The sequence below is a fragment of the Bubalus kerabau genome, chromosome 10 (genome assembly GCF_029407905.1).
Source record: "Bubalus kerabau isolate K-KA32 ecotype Philippines breed swamp buffalo chromosome 10, PCC_UOA_SB_1v2, whole genome shotgun sequence".
Taxonomy (NCBI): domain Eukaryota; kingdom Metazoa; phylum Chordata; class Mammalia; order Artiodactyla; family Bovidae; genus Bubalus; species Bubalus kerabau.
The window spans coordinates 54,433,945-54,452,424 of NC_073633.1; the positions used below are offsets into that span (position 1 = coordinate 54,433,945).

Here is an 18,480-nt window from a genome sequence, read left to right on the forward strand (position 1 = left end):
TGGAGAACCAGGTGGGCTGGGTCCTGGAAGACCTTATGAGCCATGGAAGGAATTTGAGCAGGAGACTGACATGCTCTTATTCATAGCTGAAAATTTCAGTCTGGCCTTAGTGACACTTCTCAGTGATGCTGGTGGTACTGCTGAGGTGTCTTGTGCAACTGTGGGCAGACTCAGAGGCTACAGAGCTGAGCACTGTTCTCTGTTCCACTTCTCATTGGTCAGTTGACTTGGAACTCATCACCTAATAGCTCTCAGGCCCTAAAGTTTCTGAGTCCTTATCCAGGGAGAGATAGAGTTTCTTGAAACTCTTCTGGATCTAACATTTGGTGGTTCTAAACTGTAAATAAGAGTTACTTCATAATCAGATGTTTTTCTTAGGATAAAGCCTAAAAACTGCTGTAACAAAGAGACCCAAGAACACAGTGGCATCTGTGAGGAGGAGATTTGCTTCTCTCATCTGTGGGGTGTCAGCCAATGGAGGCTGCTAAGGAAGCCCAGCTCATGAACTCCAGGGTCCTGCCTCCAAAGATGGCCCTTCCCCCATGGTTGGAGTTGGGTCATGGCCTCATGCAGGTTCCAGTCCGTGGGAAGAGAGAGAGAGAAGATCTGGGCGAGCAGCTTCCTTCATTTCCTTTTAAGTGACATGGGAGTTACACATCCAGTGCTTGAGGAGAACCTAGTATGGTGGCCGTGCCCAGCCCAAAGGGACTCTGGGAAATGCAATCTCTAACTGGCCCTCTGTTCACCCATCTCAAATGCACCTGCTGTGGAAGAGCGCAGAATGGGTTTGAAGGGGTAGCAGGAAAACTGCCCTATCTTGTTTTAGGAAAATCCAGCATATTGTCATGATTCCTTAAACTCTTAAAATTTTGTGGACCTTTGTATTAATTCCTGGAGCTGCTGTAACCAATTGCCACAAACTGGCTGGCTTAAAACAGCAGATATGTATTCTGTCACAGTTAGGGTTGCTGAAAGTCCAAAATCAGCAGGGTCATGCTCCTTCTGAAGGCTCTAGGGAAGAATTTCTAGAAGCTTCTGTTCCAGCTTCTGGTAGGTACTGGCAATCCTTAGCATGCTTTGCCTTGTAGCTACATCACTTCCATCTCTGCCTCCATCTTCACATGACCTTCTCTGTGTGTCTTCTGAGTCACAGGATCAAAATCCCCCTTTCTCTCTCTCTCTCTCTTTTTTTTTTTTTTAATTATTTATTTGGCTGCACTGGGTCTTAGTTGTGGATCTTCAATCTTATTTGCAGTGTGTGGGATCTAGTTTCCTGACCAGGGATATAACCCAGGCCCTCCTGCATTGTGACTGTAGAGTCTTAGCCATGGGACCACCAGAGAAATCCTCTCCTTTCTCTTACAAAGACAGCAGTCACTAGATTGAAGGCCCACCTTAATCCAATATGACCTCATCTTGATTACATCTGTGTAAAGACCCAATTTCTAAATAAGTTCGCATTCATGTATTAGGACTTGACCATATCTTCTTGGGAGATATAGCTCAAGTCATTACAACCTTCTTAAGACTAGGTGGAAAAAAGATGGAAGAAAGATGGAAGGATGGAGGGAGGAAGGCTGGGTAAAAAAATTCAGCAGAGAATAGCTGCGTTAACTGAGATCAAACAAATTATAACAAAGTATATCAGTCTCAAAAAGAACCCATAGTTTATTCTGAAGCATGGTGCCACCTTAATGTCTCAATCCAGGGTCATATAGGCCCCTTTTCCTTTCCTCTTCTATGGGGTCATTCCAATGCATTGGTGTAAGATACCTAGTTTAGGTAATGGAATTCAGGAACTATCAACAGCTCTCAGCTTTGTGGTGTGTATACTTTTGTTGATCATAGAGGCCCCACAAAGAAGATATTCTTACCTTCACCCCACAGATATTGAAACTGAAGCTCAGACTAAGACACTCGCCTAAAGTGAAATGACTTCACTGATGATGGTGAAGCCAGGCTTGCAGCCTGGGTCCTTCTGTTGTCAAAGATCGATCACATTACACGGTGTTTGAATCCCAGAGACTCTCAGGGTATGCTGACGAAAGGGCCACCTCTTACCTTGAGGAATTTGTGAACAGTGTCTGAGGTCACACCTGCTCTGCAGAGATCTCCACAAACTTATGGGGGCCTGAGTGTTAGAATGTGCTAATAGCAGTCAGATACCCTTGGTGATCAGGATAAACAAAATCTCTATTAAGTAGCTAAAGGATGCTTGTTTGCCCAGGAGTCAAGATTTGTTCAATATCAGAGTCCAAGTTTCTCACTGCATTCTAGAACATTATGTAAAATACATTGAACTTAAAAAGTGTTATTTTTCAGAACTTCATCAGCATATCGATTGGTGATTTGATTACTACTTTACAAAGTCCAAATGACCCTTTAAAAATAAATTTATTTATTTAATTGGCTGTGTTGGGGTTTAGTTGCTCCTCGTCCTGTGGGATCTTAGTTCCTCGACCAAGCATCAACCCATCCTCCCCTGCATTGCAAGGTGGATTCTTAACCACTGGACCACCAGGAAAGTGAAGTCACTCAGTCATGTCCGATTCTTTGCAACCCCATGGACTGTAGCCTACCAGGCTCCTCTGCCCGTGGGATTTTCCAGGCAATAGTACTGGAGTGGATTGCCATTTCCCTCTCCAGGGGATCTTCCCGACCCAGGGATCGAACCTGGGTCTCCCGCGTTGTAGACAGATGCTTTACTGTCTGAACCACCAGGGACCACTAGGGAAGTCCCTCAATTGACCCTTGAACAGCATGAGTTTGAACTGCAGGTCCACTTACAGGTAGATATTTTTCAATACTAAAGGCTGCAGTATTATGCAGTCCGGTGTTAGGTGAAACCATAGAAGTGGAGGAAGCACAGATATGGAGGGCTAACAGGGCCAACTATAAGTTATATGTGGTTTAACCCTGAGTTGTTCAAGGGTCAGATGTACTATGAGATTGCCCATCACCATGGGGCCTCCTATAGTTGCCAGCTATGCCATCACACATACACTAAAGGCTGCAGATAGAATTTCCTGTAATGTATAATACAATTAGTAGTTGCCATAAGAAACTTGGTCTCCTACTGGTCTCAGAGAGGTGATGTTTGTGATACTAAAAATCAGTATTGTCATGTTTCCATTCATAGTTTCATTTTAATGTTGACTGTTCTTTATTATTAAAATTTTATTTGTGGGGCTTTATTATAGGTACTTTAGAAAAATATAAACAATGAAGATTAAATAATAATCATTCTTAATTTCTCCACTCAAAAATAACCAGTGTTATTAATTTTGTGTATATTTTTTAGTCTTTCTCTTAAGACATCTTTCTATGTGATTAAGTTTTCATTATTTTAATGATAGTAGGGTATTCCATTATGTAAACACACATTTTTTTAAGTTTAACTCATCATCTACTATTGACATTTGAGTGGTTCCCCCCTCATGTTTTACTAATGGAAACAATGTTGTGATGAAAATCCATACTTACTTCCTAAGCCTACATTTCCAGTAGTTGAATTGCCAGATGAAAAAGAAAAAAAAAATTTTTCCTTGTTTCAGAGATGAGGAAACTGAGGCTCAAGAGAGATTAAGTATTTTGGCCAAGCTCACACAGCTGGCAGGTGACAGAGCTTGACCTGGGATCCAGTTTTCTTGACTCTAAATCTCATATGGGAATAGAGTTTCTGCGTCTACTCTAATAATGATCACGCTCTACCAGTTCTGTGAATGCAAAGTATATGCCCTGGCGGCTACTGTCTTTTCTTGAATTGTCACCTAGCAGTGGTCAATCCAGACAAACTGCCAAAAATTGTACTCAGAGGAGAAGAGAAAGGCTATATAGTTGACTTAACTGGACTTTTCATCTTTCTTCAAGATGATGATAATGTTGACATTTTTCGAAACCTTTATAGACTCTTGGTATCCTACACATTCAGGAATAACTGAAGCCATCTCTCCATTTCTGAATATTCATTTGATATCCTCATTGAATTCTGGAGTTTTTAGTTCTGAGAGTGGAGCTCATTTCCTCCAGATTTAGAACTATATTCTCCTTGTTTCCACTTCATTAGATTCCCTCTCCTTTCTAGGTGAGTCAGCACATGAGTGAACATGTGGAATTGTTTCCTCATTTGACATACCCAATATACCCTTGCTCTATCCATACTTCTTACATTAGTAGCAAACAGGTTTGAGGTGGCTGCAGACCAGGTGAGATTTCTTCCATCATTACTTGCCTTGACCTGATATGCTGACCACAAAACATGGTCCATGAAATATGATTATGTTAAGTATACAAAGACATACATACTATATGAGAAGTATCCATATACAAGGACATAATATATGAGAAGCCTGACTTGCTTTGGGGCCCCAACTGCATCATCTTTGATGATTAAGCAACCAACTAGCTCTGGTAGCTTCTAAATTGTGGGCTTTAAAGCTGTGGCCATGCATTTGACAGCATCCAGACAAGTCTACAGACTGTACAAGTCAGTACTTGACCTGTTAGTGGCAAAGATAAGCAATTTCAACAGGTTTCAGAGGCATATAAGGAAAGCATTTGCTGGAAAAGCATGGTAAAAGCTGCTGAATTTTACCTGCGTTGGATCATTCACTTATATGCTAAAACTACTCAATTTCAGAAGGCTCAGCTGTAAGTGTTAACCGTTGTCCATTCATATCTCTGCCTAGAGCTCCAAGATCAAATTTAAGTCATCCGAGTAATATCTAATGGGTAGCTCCATTTTCAGGATAGAGACTTGATAAAAGGAAATAAATTTGAAAGAATAAAGATTCTTATTATTCTTACTGTCCATTAGTACTAATCATACATTTGGCACCAGCAAGCCATAAGAGGAGAAATTACCCTCCTTAGGTATGGGCTTTTCATAATGCACTGAATAACCATCTCAAAGAGAGAAGATGGATGTTTCCCAAATACGTTTAGTCTCAAAATTTCTTTCTAGGATAGACGATGGTCTCTTTATGTTACTTTCGCTGGCGGACTAGGAATAAGGTTTTGTCCTTGGAACTGTTTTGTCAAAGATAAAGGCAGGACTTGAAAGCGAGTATGACTCTGGCCTGCCTGCCCAAAATTAAAAGATATTTCTAGGCACATATGTCAGGAAATATGACCTAGAGATGAAGGGCAATAATAAGAATTTTTTTTTATTCAAAAAACAGAAAAAAAAATTCTCTTATTCATTCCCATAATCGTTTTTCAAACTAAACTGTAAATTTGTGTGTGTGTGTGTGTGTGTGTGTGTATTGTAAAATGTACCTTGATTTGTAAAAGAGCTGAAGTTTTACTACCAAAATTACTCAACCTAGGCTCAAATCTAACAGAAAAGAAACTTCACATTAAAGTATTATTTATTATCGTAATTAGTATTTCTGATGATTTTAAAGGCTTTTTAATGCAATTACAAAATGTTTGATTGTCGTAACATTGCTAATGCTTTGTTGCCTTCCTCATGTTGTCCTTGGTCCCCACAACCCTGGCACATAATTTATTTCTCTTTTGAGTGAACCCTAAGCATTAGTGTCCATTAAGAAATTTTAAAACAAAGTCCAGAGATTACTTGGAGCACTTTCAGTAATATGTACTGATTATCATTAATAGCTCTTTTGTCCTAGGCAAGGACGTTGTTTTGTAATATCATTTTGTTTGGCCGAGACCTTCTCGGGCTGTGCTCCTGATCTGAATCCTATGTTGATTCTGCCCTCCATAGTGTGGAATGGAACAAGCTCACAGGACAAGTCAGAATGGGTGACAGTGGGCCAGATGCCAGCACAAAGTGATATGTTTTTTTTTACGAAACAGTTGTTAGCCATTCAAAAAAAAATCCTACATGCTGGGCCTTGTTTCTTATTTCATGTTCTTATGCTATGTATAGATCTCTGTTTTAACTACCAGCTCCTTATGATGAGGAAGTGAAAGAGAAGTACAGGAGGGAGCAGGTGGACCAGACGATCTCAACCTTATCACAATGCTTGTTGATAATATGGCAGAAGGGAGCCCTAATTTTCCAGATTGTATTTTGAAAGTTCTGCCCGAGCTTTCAAATATTTATTTACCAGATTATCCACCCATGAAACAGTAGTGCTCTAATGGGCATTGCCTGAGTTCCCCACCCCCCTACCAGGGATTGTACTCTGTTTATCCAGTGCAGAGTATCTGCAATTAAAAACATCTTTAGTAGGAAAGAGGCACTATACTGTGTGTCCCATGTGAATTACATTATTTAAGTCTTACTATAAACCTAGCACTGAGAATTTTATTCCCATTTTATGGATAAGAAAACAGAGGCTCAAGAGACGTTAAGCCATTTTCCCAAGACCACAGCTTGAACAATAGGCATCTTATTTAACTCAGGCATCTCATGAGGAGGGAGAATGAATATTGCAAAGGCCTTTGTATTTGGAGCCCTCCTTTTCTAGAAATAAAACCAAGAGTCAGTGTGCTGGGGTCACTGTAGACACATGAAACAAGCTGGCCCAGTAAAAATTTTGTAAATTATCTTTCGGCACCTCTTTTCCTCCCCACCATACACAGCCATTTGAAACAGGGAAACATTGATATATTTAAAAATAAAAAGAAGAAAATACAAATTCCACAATATCTTATTTTTTTTTTAATTGCAGTATACCTAGATAGCATATTGAAAAGCAGAGACATTACTTTGCCAACAAAGGTCCGTCTAGTCAAGGCTATGGTTTTTCCAGTGGTCATGTATGGATGTGAGAGTTGGACTGTGAAGAAAGCTGAGCGCCGAAGAATTAATGCTTTTGAACTGTGGTGTTGGAGAAGACTCTTGAGAGTCCCTTGGACTGCAAGGAGATCCAACCAGTCCATTCTAAAGGAGATCAGTCCTGGGTGTTCTTTGGAAGGACTGATGCTGAGGCTGAAACTCCAATATTTTGGCCACCTCATGCAAAGAGTTGACTCACTGGAAAAGACCCTGATGCTGGGAGGGATTGGGGGCAGGAGGAGAAGGGGACGACAGAGGATGAGATGGCTGGATGGCATCACCGACACGATGGACATGAGTTCGGGTAAACTCCGGGAGTTGATGGACAGAGAGGCCTGGCGTGCTATGATTCATGGGGTCTCAAGGAGTCGGACACGACTGAGCAACTGAAATGAACTGAACTGAACTGAACTGAGTAGTTGATTTACAATGTTGTGTTTCAATTATACAGCAAAGTGATTCAGATATGTATAGATATATGTAGATATACATGTATATTTTTTCAAATTATTTTTATTATAGGTTATTTCAAGATATTGAATGTAGTTCCCTGTGCTAAACAGTAGGTCCTTGTTGTTTACTCTTTTATATATGATAGCATATCTGTTATTTCAGCTATTTTTTATTGTGTTTGCTTTTCCTTTTGTTTTTTATTCTAACACAGACCTTATCCATGTTGCAAATATCTCTATCTCAACAATTATTATCTCATCATGAGGGAGTCTCACAAATGCCAGTATGGTAACTGGCATGTCTGGAGAGGAGGAAAGATGCCATTTCTTACCAAAAAAAAAAAAGTTAAACTTGGTATCATTGCCTGGAAACCAAGAGACAATAAGAAGTCCATCGAGGAATTTAATTGGTCAAAGACTTGGCACCAAGGGGGTATATCAGATTTCATTCCTCGAGTACGCTGCTCCATGATAACTGTAACTCTGAAACTACTGATAACCATGACAGTGATGAATCTGTGGTATTTTCATGACATTTCCTTTTCATTACTCTGAAGTGTGGTCGGCTAAATAGAGTCAAGGAATCTTGCTGTATTACAAGTTCTATTTCCAGTTTTTTAAGGAATCTCCACACTGTTCTCCATAGTGACTGTACTAGTTTGCATTCCCACCAACAGTGTAAGAGGGTTCCCTTTTCTCGAAGATTTGGGAGAATGGCATTGAAACATGTATAATATCATGTATGAAACGAGTTGCCAGTCCAGGTTCAATGCACAATACTGGATGCTTGGGGCTGGTGCACTGGGACGACCCAGAGGGATGGTATGGGGAGGGAGGAGGGAGAAGGGTTCAGGATGGGGAACACATGTATACCTGTGGCGGATTCATTTCGATATTTGGCAAAACTAATACAATTTTGTAAAGTTTAAAAATAAAATAAAATTAAAAAAAAAAAGAAGTTCTAGTTTGGGAAGAGTTGTTGTGGAGATTTTTTTTGCCCTTAGTTTTAAGGATATTAATTGGCAATTTAAAATTGTTATCACACTGTTAAGTTAGAAATTACTCTAAAGCATTACCTGGGGATGTTTTTCTCTCTCCCCGTCTCTCTCTGTCTCTCTCTCTCACACACACATGCACACATATAAAATGAGCAGGGTAAGATTATAAGGAGTCTCACAATTTTATCAAAAGTTACCATTTTTCTCTAGCCCAGATAATTTTAAAATATCACCCAAAAGAAGTGTATCTTTTCCTTATATAACCTTTTGTGGATACTGCCTTCTTTCTTCTTTGATTTTTAAAGGTAAAAAGAAGAAAAGTTTCAGGGGGTTGCCTTTGATTGTGAGCTACATTGGATTTTTTTTGCAGTGAGAAATAGACCTGGCAGCCTGTTGCATAGAGGAAGTTTGGTTTGATAGCTTGAAAGCAGGGCAAGGAGTCACTGATCAAGACACTAGAAGGGAAATCAAGAAATCGTGTAGTTCAGCTATCTCATTCTACAGATGAAAAAACTAAGCCCCAGAGAAGTTAAATGACTTTCCCAAATCATCCAGCAAGGTCACTTTTGGCTCAGGGTGTATGAGTGGTCTGTGTTTAGAAAGTTAGTTCCAGGTTCCAGCCATCACTCTTCCACAACTCCATGAAGTCCCAATCTCTGTAGAGCACATGCCTCTGCAGATCTCTGGGGAAGGATATTGCCATCACTTCCCAGACATTGGGAAGTGCATCAAAACCTTCACAACATCTGGACTTGGTTTGACATGCTTTGGTGGTACTGATCCAAGTCCTTTGTCCATGCAGGCCAACTGCCCATGTGCAAGTATCTTCCCTTGATTTTAGAGAGAAAAATCCAGTGGAGTTTGGGGTCTAGAATAAGAGTCCACTTACTTCTAGAAACTTAGTTCTCTGTCTTACGCTCATCAGATACAAACTTTGAAGTCAGAGCCCTTGATCTGATAACCAGTATGAAACCCAGTACACCATAAGAAGCTAAGGCATAACTTTTGGTAGGACGTTTGAATTCATCTTTGTTAAAGCAAGACTGTGTGGGTTGCCCATCCTTTATCAAAGTTAATAATTAACATTTATATCACACTTCCCACTTTGTAAAGCTCTTTACACATTTTTATTTTATTTTGACTTTCACAACAGCCTTTTGAGTATTATTCTGATTATATGCAATTGTAGAGACCAGAGAAGTGAAGTAACTTGCCCAGGGTCTCTGCCAAGCGGAGAAAAGTGGATGGACTAAGAACATAAGTTCAGGTCAGCTGGACTCCAAATCCAGTTATCTGTAAAGCTACCTTGGGACTTCCCTGGTGGTCCAGTGGTTAAGAATCTGCCTAGGGGACTTAGGTTCGATCCCTGGTCTAGGAACTAATATCTCGCATGCCAGAGGGCAATGATGGCTACACGCAATAGCTACACAGCCCTACATTCTGAAGCCTGTGGGCCCAGCTAGACAGAAGCCCACATGCCACAGCGAAAGGTCCCACAAACCACAACTAAGACCCAGTGCAGCCAAAAATGAATGAATATTTTTTTTTAAAGTTGCCTTTAAAAAGTCTATTCTTTTTCACTTCTGGGTTGAATTAGAGCTGTTTTTCTCTTAAACACTCATAATTTATCTTTAGAAAACCCAACTATCCTGGAATTCTTGATTGAGTCACTGCTGGGAGCGTTAGGTTTGAAAAAGGCTTACCCCTTCCATCTGAGAACAAAGATGGGCAACATAGATGGGCCTTGATCTCAGGGATGATAAGCTCTATAGCAAGAAAGACAGGGATCTTGCAGCCTCTGGGGAAATGACAAGAAAGCAAAATGGAAGACCAGCCAACCCATTTAAGGGAGGGGGGGGGGGATGAAGAAATGGCTGCTGGTCAGAAGCCAGGGTACACAGGCCTCTCAAGGATTTATTTCACCCAAGCACTGGTGGGGCTTCCTGGCTTAGCTAAGGCTGGGGGACAGGGCCCTGTACATTTAAATTATTTATAGAGCTGATTGCTGAGTGATGTGTTTTTGATGATAGCCATTCTGACCAGTGTGAAGTTATATTTCACTGTGATTTTGATGTGCATTTCCCTGATGGTTAGCAATTTTGAGCATCTTTTCATATGCCTGTTGGCCATCTGCCTCTTCTCTTTAGAAAAATGTCTATTCAGGGCTTCTGCCCATTTTTTAATCAAGTTGTTTGCCTTTTTGATGTTGAATTGTATGAGCTGTTTATATATGTTAGATACTAACCCCTTATCAGTCATATCATTTGCAAATTCTTTTTTTTTCCCCAGTAGGTAGGTTGTCTTTTCATTTTGTTGATGGTTTCCTTTCCTGTGCAAAAGCTTTTAAGTTCAGTTAGGTCCCATTTGTTTAGTTTTACTTTGCTTTAGGAGACAGAGCCAAAAAGAATAGTGCTACAATTTATGTAAAAGAATGTTATGCCCATGTTTTCCTCTAGAAGTTTTATGGTTTCCAGTATTATATTTAGGTCTTTAATCCATTTTGAGTTTTAGTATATGTGTTAAGTGTTCTGATTTCATTCTTTTACATGTAGCTGTCCAGTTTTCCCAGTAATGCTTATGGAAGAGACTATCTTTTCCCCATTGTGTATATTGCCTTCTCTGTCATAGATTCATTCACCATAGTATGTGGGTTTATTTCTGAGCGTTTTATCCTATTCCACTGATCTATATATATTTTGTGTGTGCCTATACCATACTGTTATGATTACTGTAGCTTTATAGTATTTTCTGAAGTCACAGAGCATGATCCCTCCAATTCCATTTTTCTTTCTCAAGGTTTGGCTGTTTCAGTCTTTTGTGTTTCCATATAAGTTTTTAAATTATTTGTTCTAGTTCTATGAAAAATGCCATTGGTATTTTGATAGAAATCTGTAGATTGCCTTGGGTAGTATGATCATTTTAACAATATTATTTTTTCCAGTCCAAGAACATCATATATCTTTCCATCATTTTGTGTCATCTTCAGTATCTTTCATCAGTGTCTTATAGTTTTCAAGTACCAGTCTTTTGCCTCCTTAGAGAGCTTTAAATACCTACCATGGATTCACTTCCCACCAGATATTAACTTTCCACAGAAAACTTTTTATTGTCTTCATTAAACTTTCCAGAGTTGACTCATCTGTGCAATGAGAAGGACATTTTCTCCTTTTTTCCCCACTTCTGTGGAGTCAGTTACTTTGAAGTACTGGAGCTTCCATAGAGAAAAGACTACCGTAAGACATTAGTGTGATCACAGTTATTTTTAAGGAAATGAGAAGTAAGGAATTCCATGAAATTTTCTGATTGTTTCTTTAAATTTGTCTTTTATGTGTTCAAATTGTTTCAGTTCATTTTCCTATTCTATGAAAACAGAATTTTGACTTCATAATGGCTCTTAAGTTAAAAAAAAAAAGGAAAAGAAAATTAAGTGTTATACACAGTTCTGTCTCTATACTTAGGAGTTGTAATGCATTTTAAAAGATATTACTTATGTGAGAGGGATGTGTTTTTTAAGCCTTTCTCCATAAAAGTATATCTACTAATTTATTGGTATATTTTTCCTTGCTGTAATGAATATAATTTACACTTTATTTGTATAAGTTAGGGTTGCCAGATAAAATACAGGATGCTTAGTTACATTTGAATTTCAGATAAGTTATTAGTGTCTGAAATTTAAATGTAACTGGGAATCCTGTATTGTTTCTGCTAAATCTGGCAGCTCTTGTATAGATATATCCCCCAGTTATTTATACTGATCACTAATTGGCAGTTTAAAAAAAAAAAAAGGCTGAGTTTGTGCTGTTGCAGAAGTCGTACTTTCTTCTGGAGACAGATACGAGAAGTTTTAGCTCTGTGCTATTCTGATCACAAAGACCAAGCAGTTTTCCTGGAAAGATTTTCAAAATCTATTATCATTATAATCGTCATGAAAATATTTGATGAGAACACTGCATCACACTGTATAATAAATTTAAGTAGAAAAGTCAAAGCAGTGGTATTTTCATCAGGCCTTTGGATGTCAGGAAAAATTGTTCCACACTCAGCGAATATAGATAGGTGCGTTTGGGGCTGTGTTACATCCAATTGTGTGAAGGTTCTGAATAATCAGGAGTGACAGCATAAGCACTTTCTCTTCAAAGTGATTTTTACAGAAAGCATTATTTCCTAAGGAAAGTACACATATAGCTCTCATAATGCTGAAAGAGCACTCATATATCAATTTACTGGTGCTGGTGTCATGAGCTGGAGTTGCAAATGGTATTCAGATTTTCAATTTGACTCCCTGTTGCTGTTGGGAGAAGGTCCCTTCCCATGAAAAAGCTTATTTCAAAAACTCCTAAAACCCTTTGGTTAGTTCCCATGTGAGAGAGTCTTTAAGACTCTTTGCAGAGGGTTTTAACTTCACTCTGCAAAGCCAACTCAAACACTATGAAAAACAATAGTTTCGTTTTCCTCAATAAAAAGGGGGGGAAAAAGAATTTGAGTTGGGCTATGTAATTTCAGCTTCCCTAAATAAGTCCTTTGGAAAGTTGTGGGGGGAACAAGTGTGTGATTTTGGTCTTGGCGCACAACTTTGGCACTAACTTTTTTTTTTTTTTTAATGTCTACCATGGATTTTCACAACCGATTTCTTCCCTGTATGATACGTCCCATAGCTAAGTAATAGGTCTGATGTGGGTGCCAAATTTTTCAATGAGGTTACTTTCTAGAGGAGGGTTAAATAGTTCTCTTAATAACTTAAAAGAAAAAACACATTTAAGGTTTACCGCATTTCTTAGTCACAGGCTAAATGTTTTCAAGAGTTTTATGACTCTGAGCCTATTTCGTCTTAAGAATATCCCCCAAGAAGAATGAAGCATACAGAATTAATAAGTGGAACACTTCTGAAATGGCAGTAGCGCTGTTTTCACTGAAGGATGCGTTCACATTATCGTTCTAAGGTCCTCATGTGCTGAATCTTGCCCAGCTCCATTCCTCACCTGCTCTCTGTAGAGCAGCTTGGAAGCCTCAGGGGTGCTGACTCATGAATCCCTCGTGTTTTCACGTGGTTTGTGCGCATTCTGCTGCCATTTGCAGAAGTAGCATTCATCCCCCTTCTGACTTTAATGAGTACAGACAGAGAGGTACACTTTGTGGATGTATTTTCCCTCCCCATTAAATGTTATGCTTCATGTAAGCAGCAAGAGTCATTTTCATTAAAAAGTAAACATGAAATCAATGGCCAGAGCAAATTAATTGCTCCGTGGCTCGGTTCATCTTGTCTGAGTAAGTTGGCATCACTCTCTTAAATATTTCCCTTAAATCTTTCCCACTCTACCTATAAACGTGATCATCTTCCCTTTTTAAAATCAAAAATAAGAGTCTTCCCTCATTCTGTTTAATCACTGTCTATGCTGCTATTTTTTTTTTTTTTTTTTTTTTTTTTTTACCACAGAATCTCTTAAGCCAGTAGGCAATGCTTGCTGGCCCCATGGTGAATGATTTCATTACTCTGGGGTAGATCCCGTGATGTTGTAGGTGAAATGAGAACTCATCTTCCTTCTCCGTCCCCATCTGAATAAAATGTATTTCAGAGTATACTGGGAAGGATGTATGTTCTAAGAAACACACATAGGCCGCTTTCTCACCCTTGTCCTTGTTTCTTCTCTTCTAGGTATCTCAGTAACAAAGAAGACACATACATGTAAGTAATGCATCTTTTTTTCTTGTCCAAAGTTTTCTGCAGAATTGGAATTCGCATATGTCTGGCTGCTGTGGCCCTTCCAAGTATAACTAATGTTTCAACTGTGATCCATGGTCAGTACAGGTCATACTTCTCTACCTGTAGTGGTTGGAAGTGGTACATCTCCACCTGTGTGTACTGAGTGTGTGTTAAACAGGGTCTAGGCGTAGTGTGATACATTCTAGCAATTCAAGGCATTCATCTGTAGAAAAACCATACAATCTAGCCGGGAGGATCAATTAATTACTTACTGGTCACCCTTACTCTGGATCCTTCTTAGAGGAGTTGGTATGTTTCTAGGAAACATCACCTTGATTTCTTTTAAACTTGGGTTTCCTTTTCCTCACCATTCACGATGTAGGTCGTTTTGTACTTGTGTCTGTGGAGCAGAGATACTGACCAGGAATCTGGGTGCTGCCGGTTGACCCTGAGTGTGGCCTTTGTGGGCCCTGGTAAATCGCATGGGTAGTTTGATGTGGAAACGTGTGCTGAATTTACCCTCTGTATTCATTCCCACCTCTCAGGTTCAACTGCTTTCATCAATTGCCTTCATTCGAACTCCACCATAAGTTTGCAAACTCACGTCAATGTAAAGTGTTGTGATTTGCATTCTGAGCAAATTTGACTGTGCCTTGAACCTCAGGATGAAATCAATAACGTCATTGATGGCAGGCAGTCAACTTTCGCTGTACTCGACCAGCATATTATTTAGACTTTGAATTAAGAGTGTCAGAATTTGATAACTATTTTAGACCACAGATACGTGCTACCTATCAGATATGTTTGGGCATCCTTCTAAGGCAAGCAATGGAGATACTTATGGCACAATTTAGGGCCGACAGAGACGTGTCCCCCAATTTTTCCTATGTATGCTTTGAAAAGTTTTGATTTTATGTGAACCATTTGGAGGGGGAAAAAAATCTGTGTACCATCAAAGTAGTTTATCTTGTGCCTCGGTTGATTCTTAAAATCTGCTCTTGGATTTGTCTGTCTGTCTATCTGTATTTGTAGAAAATAAACACAAAAAGCAAAAAAAGCACAAAAGCCAACAACCCCACCCAGTTTGATGGTTGCCTGACTCTTAGGTCCCAGTCCTGCAGTCTCTCCACGTGGCTCTCCCGTGGGCTCCAGTGGAACGTTAGTTTGAGGATAGAGGGAAGTTCAGGCCCGTAATGGACACATGCTCAGGACAGCACCTCATCTCTCAATGCACAGTTCCAGCTGGCTGTCCCTCCACCAGGATAGTCTGTGGCCCTTAGTTTTTTGGGGGTTGTTTTGTCGTCGTCGTTGTTGTTGTTCTTGCTGTTGTCGGTGCATAATTGAGCTCATGATGACTGAGAGATTGACAGTGCAGGAGACTGAAGTCCTCTGTATATCCGCAGGGCAGGCATGGTACAGAGCGCTTCCTTGCACAGCCTTGCCCATGAGCTCGTCCCTGGCCTGGTGGGACCCACTCTAGAGGTGGTAAGTAATTCAGTCTTTCTGCTAGCTCAGTCCTGGGCCTCTCCCAAACAGGGGCGGATGATTGTGCCTACTATTGATGGCGGTTTGGGGTATGGACTCCTGGCCACCTGGCAATATACAGAAAGCCGCTGACTGTTTGCATTATGACTTGGCTCCTGGAGAAGCGAACAAAACCACTAGTTGAATTCCATTGGATTCAATGAATAGGACAGAGACCAGAGATGTTACTTAACATCCAGACCATCTATCCATAAGGACCTTCAAGGAACTGTCATCCCTAAGGATAATTTCATTGGCCTGTTGCAGAAATAATAACCTGTGGTTGGATTGAAATTCATGGAAGGATTTGGGTGACAGCATGAGAGTTGTAGCTAGTGAGAAAAGGTAGCACTTCAGGAAATGTAACAGGTTGGTCTTTCAATGGAGGCTTACTGAACTCTATCAGATATACCTGCTTGAAAACAAAATCAAGATATAGCCAGAGTGGGTAGATTTTGAGTGCCTTTCTAACTATGAAAATCAGCAGGAAAATTCTTAGGGATTAAGCATAATGTAAATGTAGAAAGATTTCATACTTCCTTTATTGTGTAGCTTCGATATTACATTTATAAGAACGATTTAGATTGGAAATCATCTTGGTTTTTTTGGTTGATGTTTACTTTCATGATGTGGAGACAGGGCCCAAGATAAAATGTCCCAATGACAAGCTGGGAAGAATAGCATCTGAATAGACAGTTGACACAAAACTTTGCACATGCCAAGGAGAAATTGAACTGTCCAAGTTGCATGTTAGTGAAAGTCTTCTATGACACTTAAACATGGAGATTGTTTTTGTCACTAAGCTTACCAGACAGACCATCATATTTCTGATCTTAGTGTCTCTACAGGCCCCGCAAGTTGTGAGGAGGAAAACAAATCAGTTCTTCCTCTAATAACCATCACCCAAATGACTTCTTTAGCATCTGTCCGATTTTTCTTGAAAACTGAACTCTCCCAACTTGCTGATCAGTTTTCTTAAGATGTTAAATTCCAGCTCCTTCTAAATCATCTTGACATCTATTCTTCAAAAAGTTTCACTCTCAGGGAAGTGTGAATTCATTTTTCGGACTGTCTCGAGACTTCTACTTTTAGCCAGGGTTTGGCAAACTTCGGTCAAGGCTTGACTATATAATCACCCACAGCTGAAGTCACCTCCCATTAGCAGTTTCAACCTGAATTTCCTAACTGCCGTCACAGAGAGATTGTTCCACTTACAAATTAACATGTACAGTTGCAGAATATATTATCAGACCCGAGTGTCAGCTCACAGGTACACCAGTCAGAGGTGCAAGAACTACAAAATGAACCTGAATAGTTGTGACAGTTGATCACATTTTAGGCCACCTTGTTATCTGGAAAGTACAGGTATTGCTTCTTTAAAAAAAAAAAAGTGTTTGGGGTGAGTTAAGCCATAAATTCCAAGGAAAAGAGATCTGATTGTTAGCCTCACAGAAATCCATAAGCATGGTCTTTGGAGACCACTGATTCTCCTCAGTTCCTGGGACAACACCATCCGTGTCATTAGCTTTACTTGGCAGGTGAGGAAGGGCCAAGTTTGGGGGCTTCTGCTATGAAGTCATCATGACAGATCAAGGAATTCTTATACTTTCGATGTTCTTCACTTGTCAACAGGAAGTGTTCCTGATGGGTTTTGGTGTGTGAACACAAAAGGGAGTTTTTATTTGTGGGATAGGGGTGTCCTCGAGAAATTTTACCGTGGTGTAGAATTTAATTTTCGTGGTTGATTATATAGCCCCTGTATTTGGTTGGACACTTCCAAGATTGCTTTAGCTTCGGTGATTCACAAGTTTGTTCTGGTCTCTTTCCTGCTGAAATAGTACTATGTGGATAAATATGTTTTTTCTTGGAATCCACTGCTGTCTTTGTTTTTATTATTTGCCAAGGACAACTGTTCATTTGCTCCTGACTTTTTAATCTAATTCTGCATGGGTAGTTCTGCATTCACTAAAATGTTAGAAGACGACATATAAGGAGATGAAAAAGTGAAAATACAACAGATAATAATCTTAGCCGTTTCCAGCTACTAGGGAGTTTACCATCATTGCCAGCATCTTAGGGAATGTAGCATCTAGTCACCACAGCGTAGACCAGAGAGATGCCTGGTTGGCTCCTGGATTCTCCAGAGTGTCAATAGACCATCATCACTTCCTCCTGTTCTCATCCTTGTTTATATTCTTCATTCTTTTTTTAGAGATTTTTGTTTATTGAAGTACAGTTGAGTCACAATAATGTGTTATTTCAGGTGTACAGCACAGCGTGATTCAGATAGATAGGGAGGTAGATAGATCTTTTTCCGATTCTTATCCCTTATTCATTATTATAAAATATTGAGTACAGTTCCCTACTCTGTGCTATATAGTAGGTCCTTGTTGGTTATCTATTTTATATATAGTAGTGTATATATATTAACCCCAACACCCTAATTTATATTCCTAAATCATATCCCTTATATTTCTTGTTTAAGTCTCTTCTCCTTGCTTTCTTCCACACTCAGGGACTTCCAGACATTCAAAAATTACAAGTTACTCAGTAAGCAATCAAGAAAATTTGTCAGTGTAGTCCCACTGAGAGTCAGTTTTACCTAGTAAATAAAAATAGAATATGCTTCTGAACCTTGTGGAACTTTGCATTTTAACCCAAATAACCATCAAAAGTGAATTTAGTACATTTGCAAATGTTTGGTTGTATCAGGCTAACACCTAAGATTTCTTTGGAGGGAATGATGCTGAAGCTGAAACTCCAGTACTTTGGCCACCTCATGTGAAGAGTTGACTCATTGGAAAAGTCTCTGATGCTGGGAGGGATTGGGGGCAGGAGGAGAAGGGGAGGACAGAGGATGAGATGGCTGGATGGCATCACTGACTCGATGGATGTGAGTCTGAGTGAACTCTGGGAGTTGGTGATGGACAGGGAGGGCTGGCGTGCTGCGATTCATGGGGTCGCAAAGAGTTGGACACGACTGAGCGACTGAACTGAACTGAACTGAACTGAACACCTAAGATAGAAAATTAAAGCACTGTGTTATTTATAAATAGA

General features: G+C 39.7%; 1 protein-coding gene across 7 annotated transcripts in view; it reads left to right on the top strand.

Moving 5' to 3' along the window:
• RORA (RAR related orphan receptor A) overlaps window positions 1-18,480 on the top strand; it is an 816,521-nt gene that overhangs the window by 597,888 nt on the left and 200,153 nt on the right. For all 7 annotated transcript variants that reach the window (XM_055537759.1, XM_055537758.1, XM_055537763.1 and 4 more), the window contains one exon: window positions 13,852-13,881. In XM_055537759.1, the coding sequence (XP_055393734.1) occupies window positions 13,852-13,881 (30 nt within the window). The remainder of the gene's footprint in view (window positions 1-13,851; window positions 13,882-18,480) is intronic.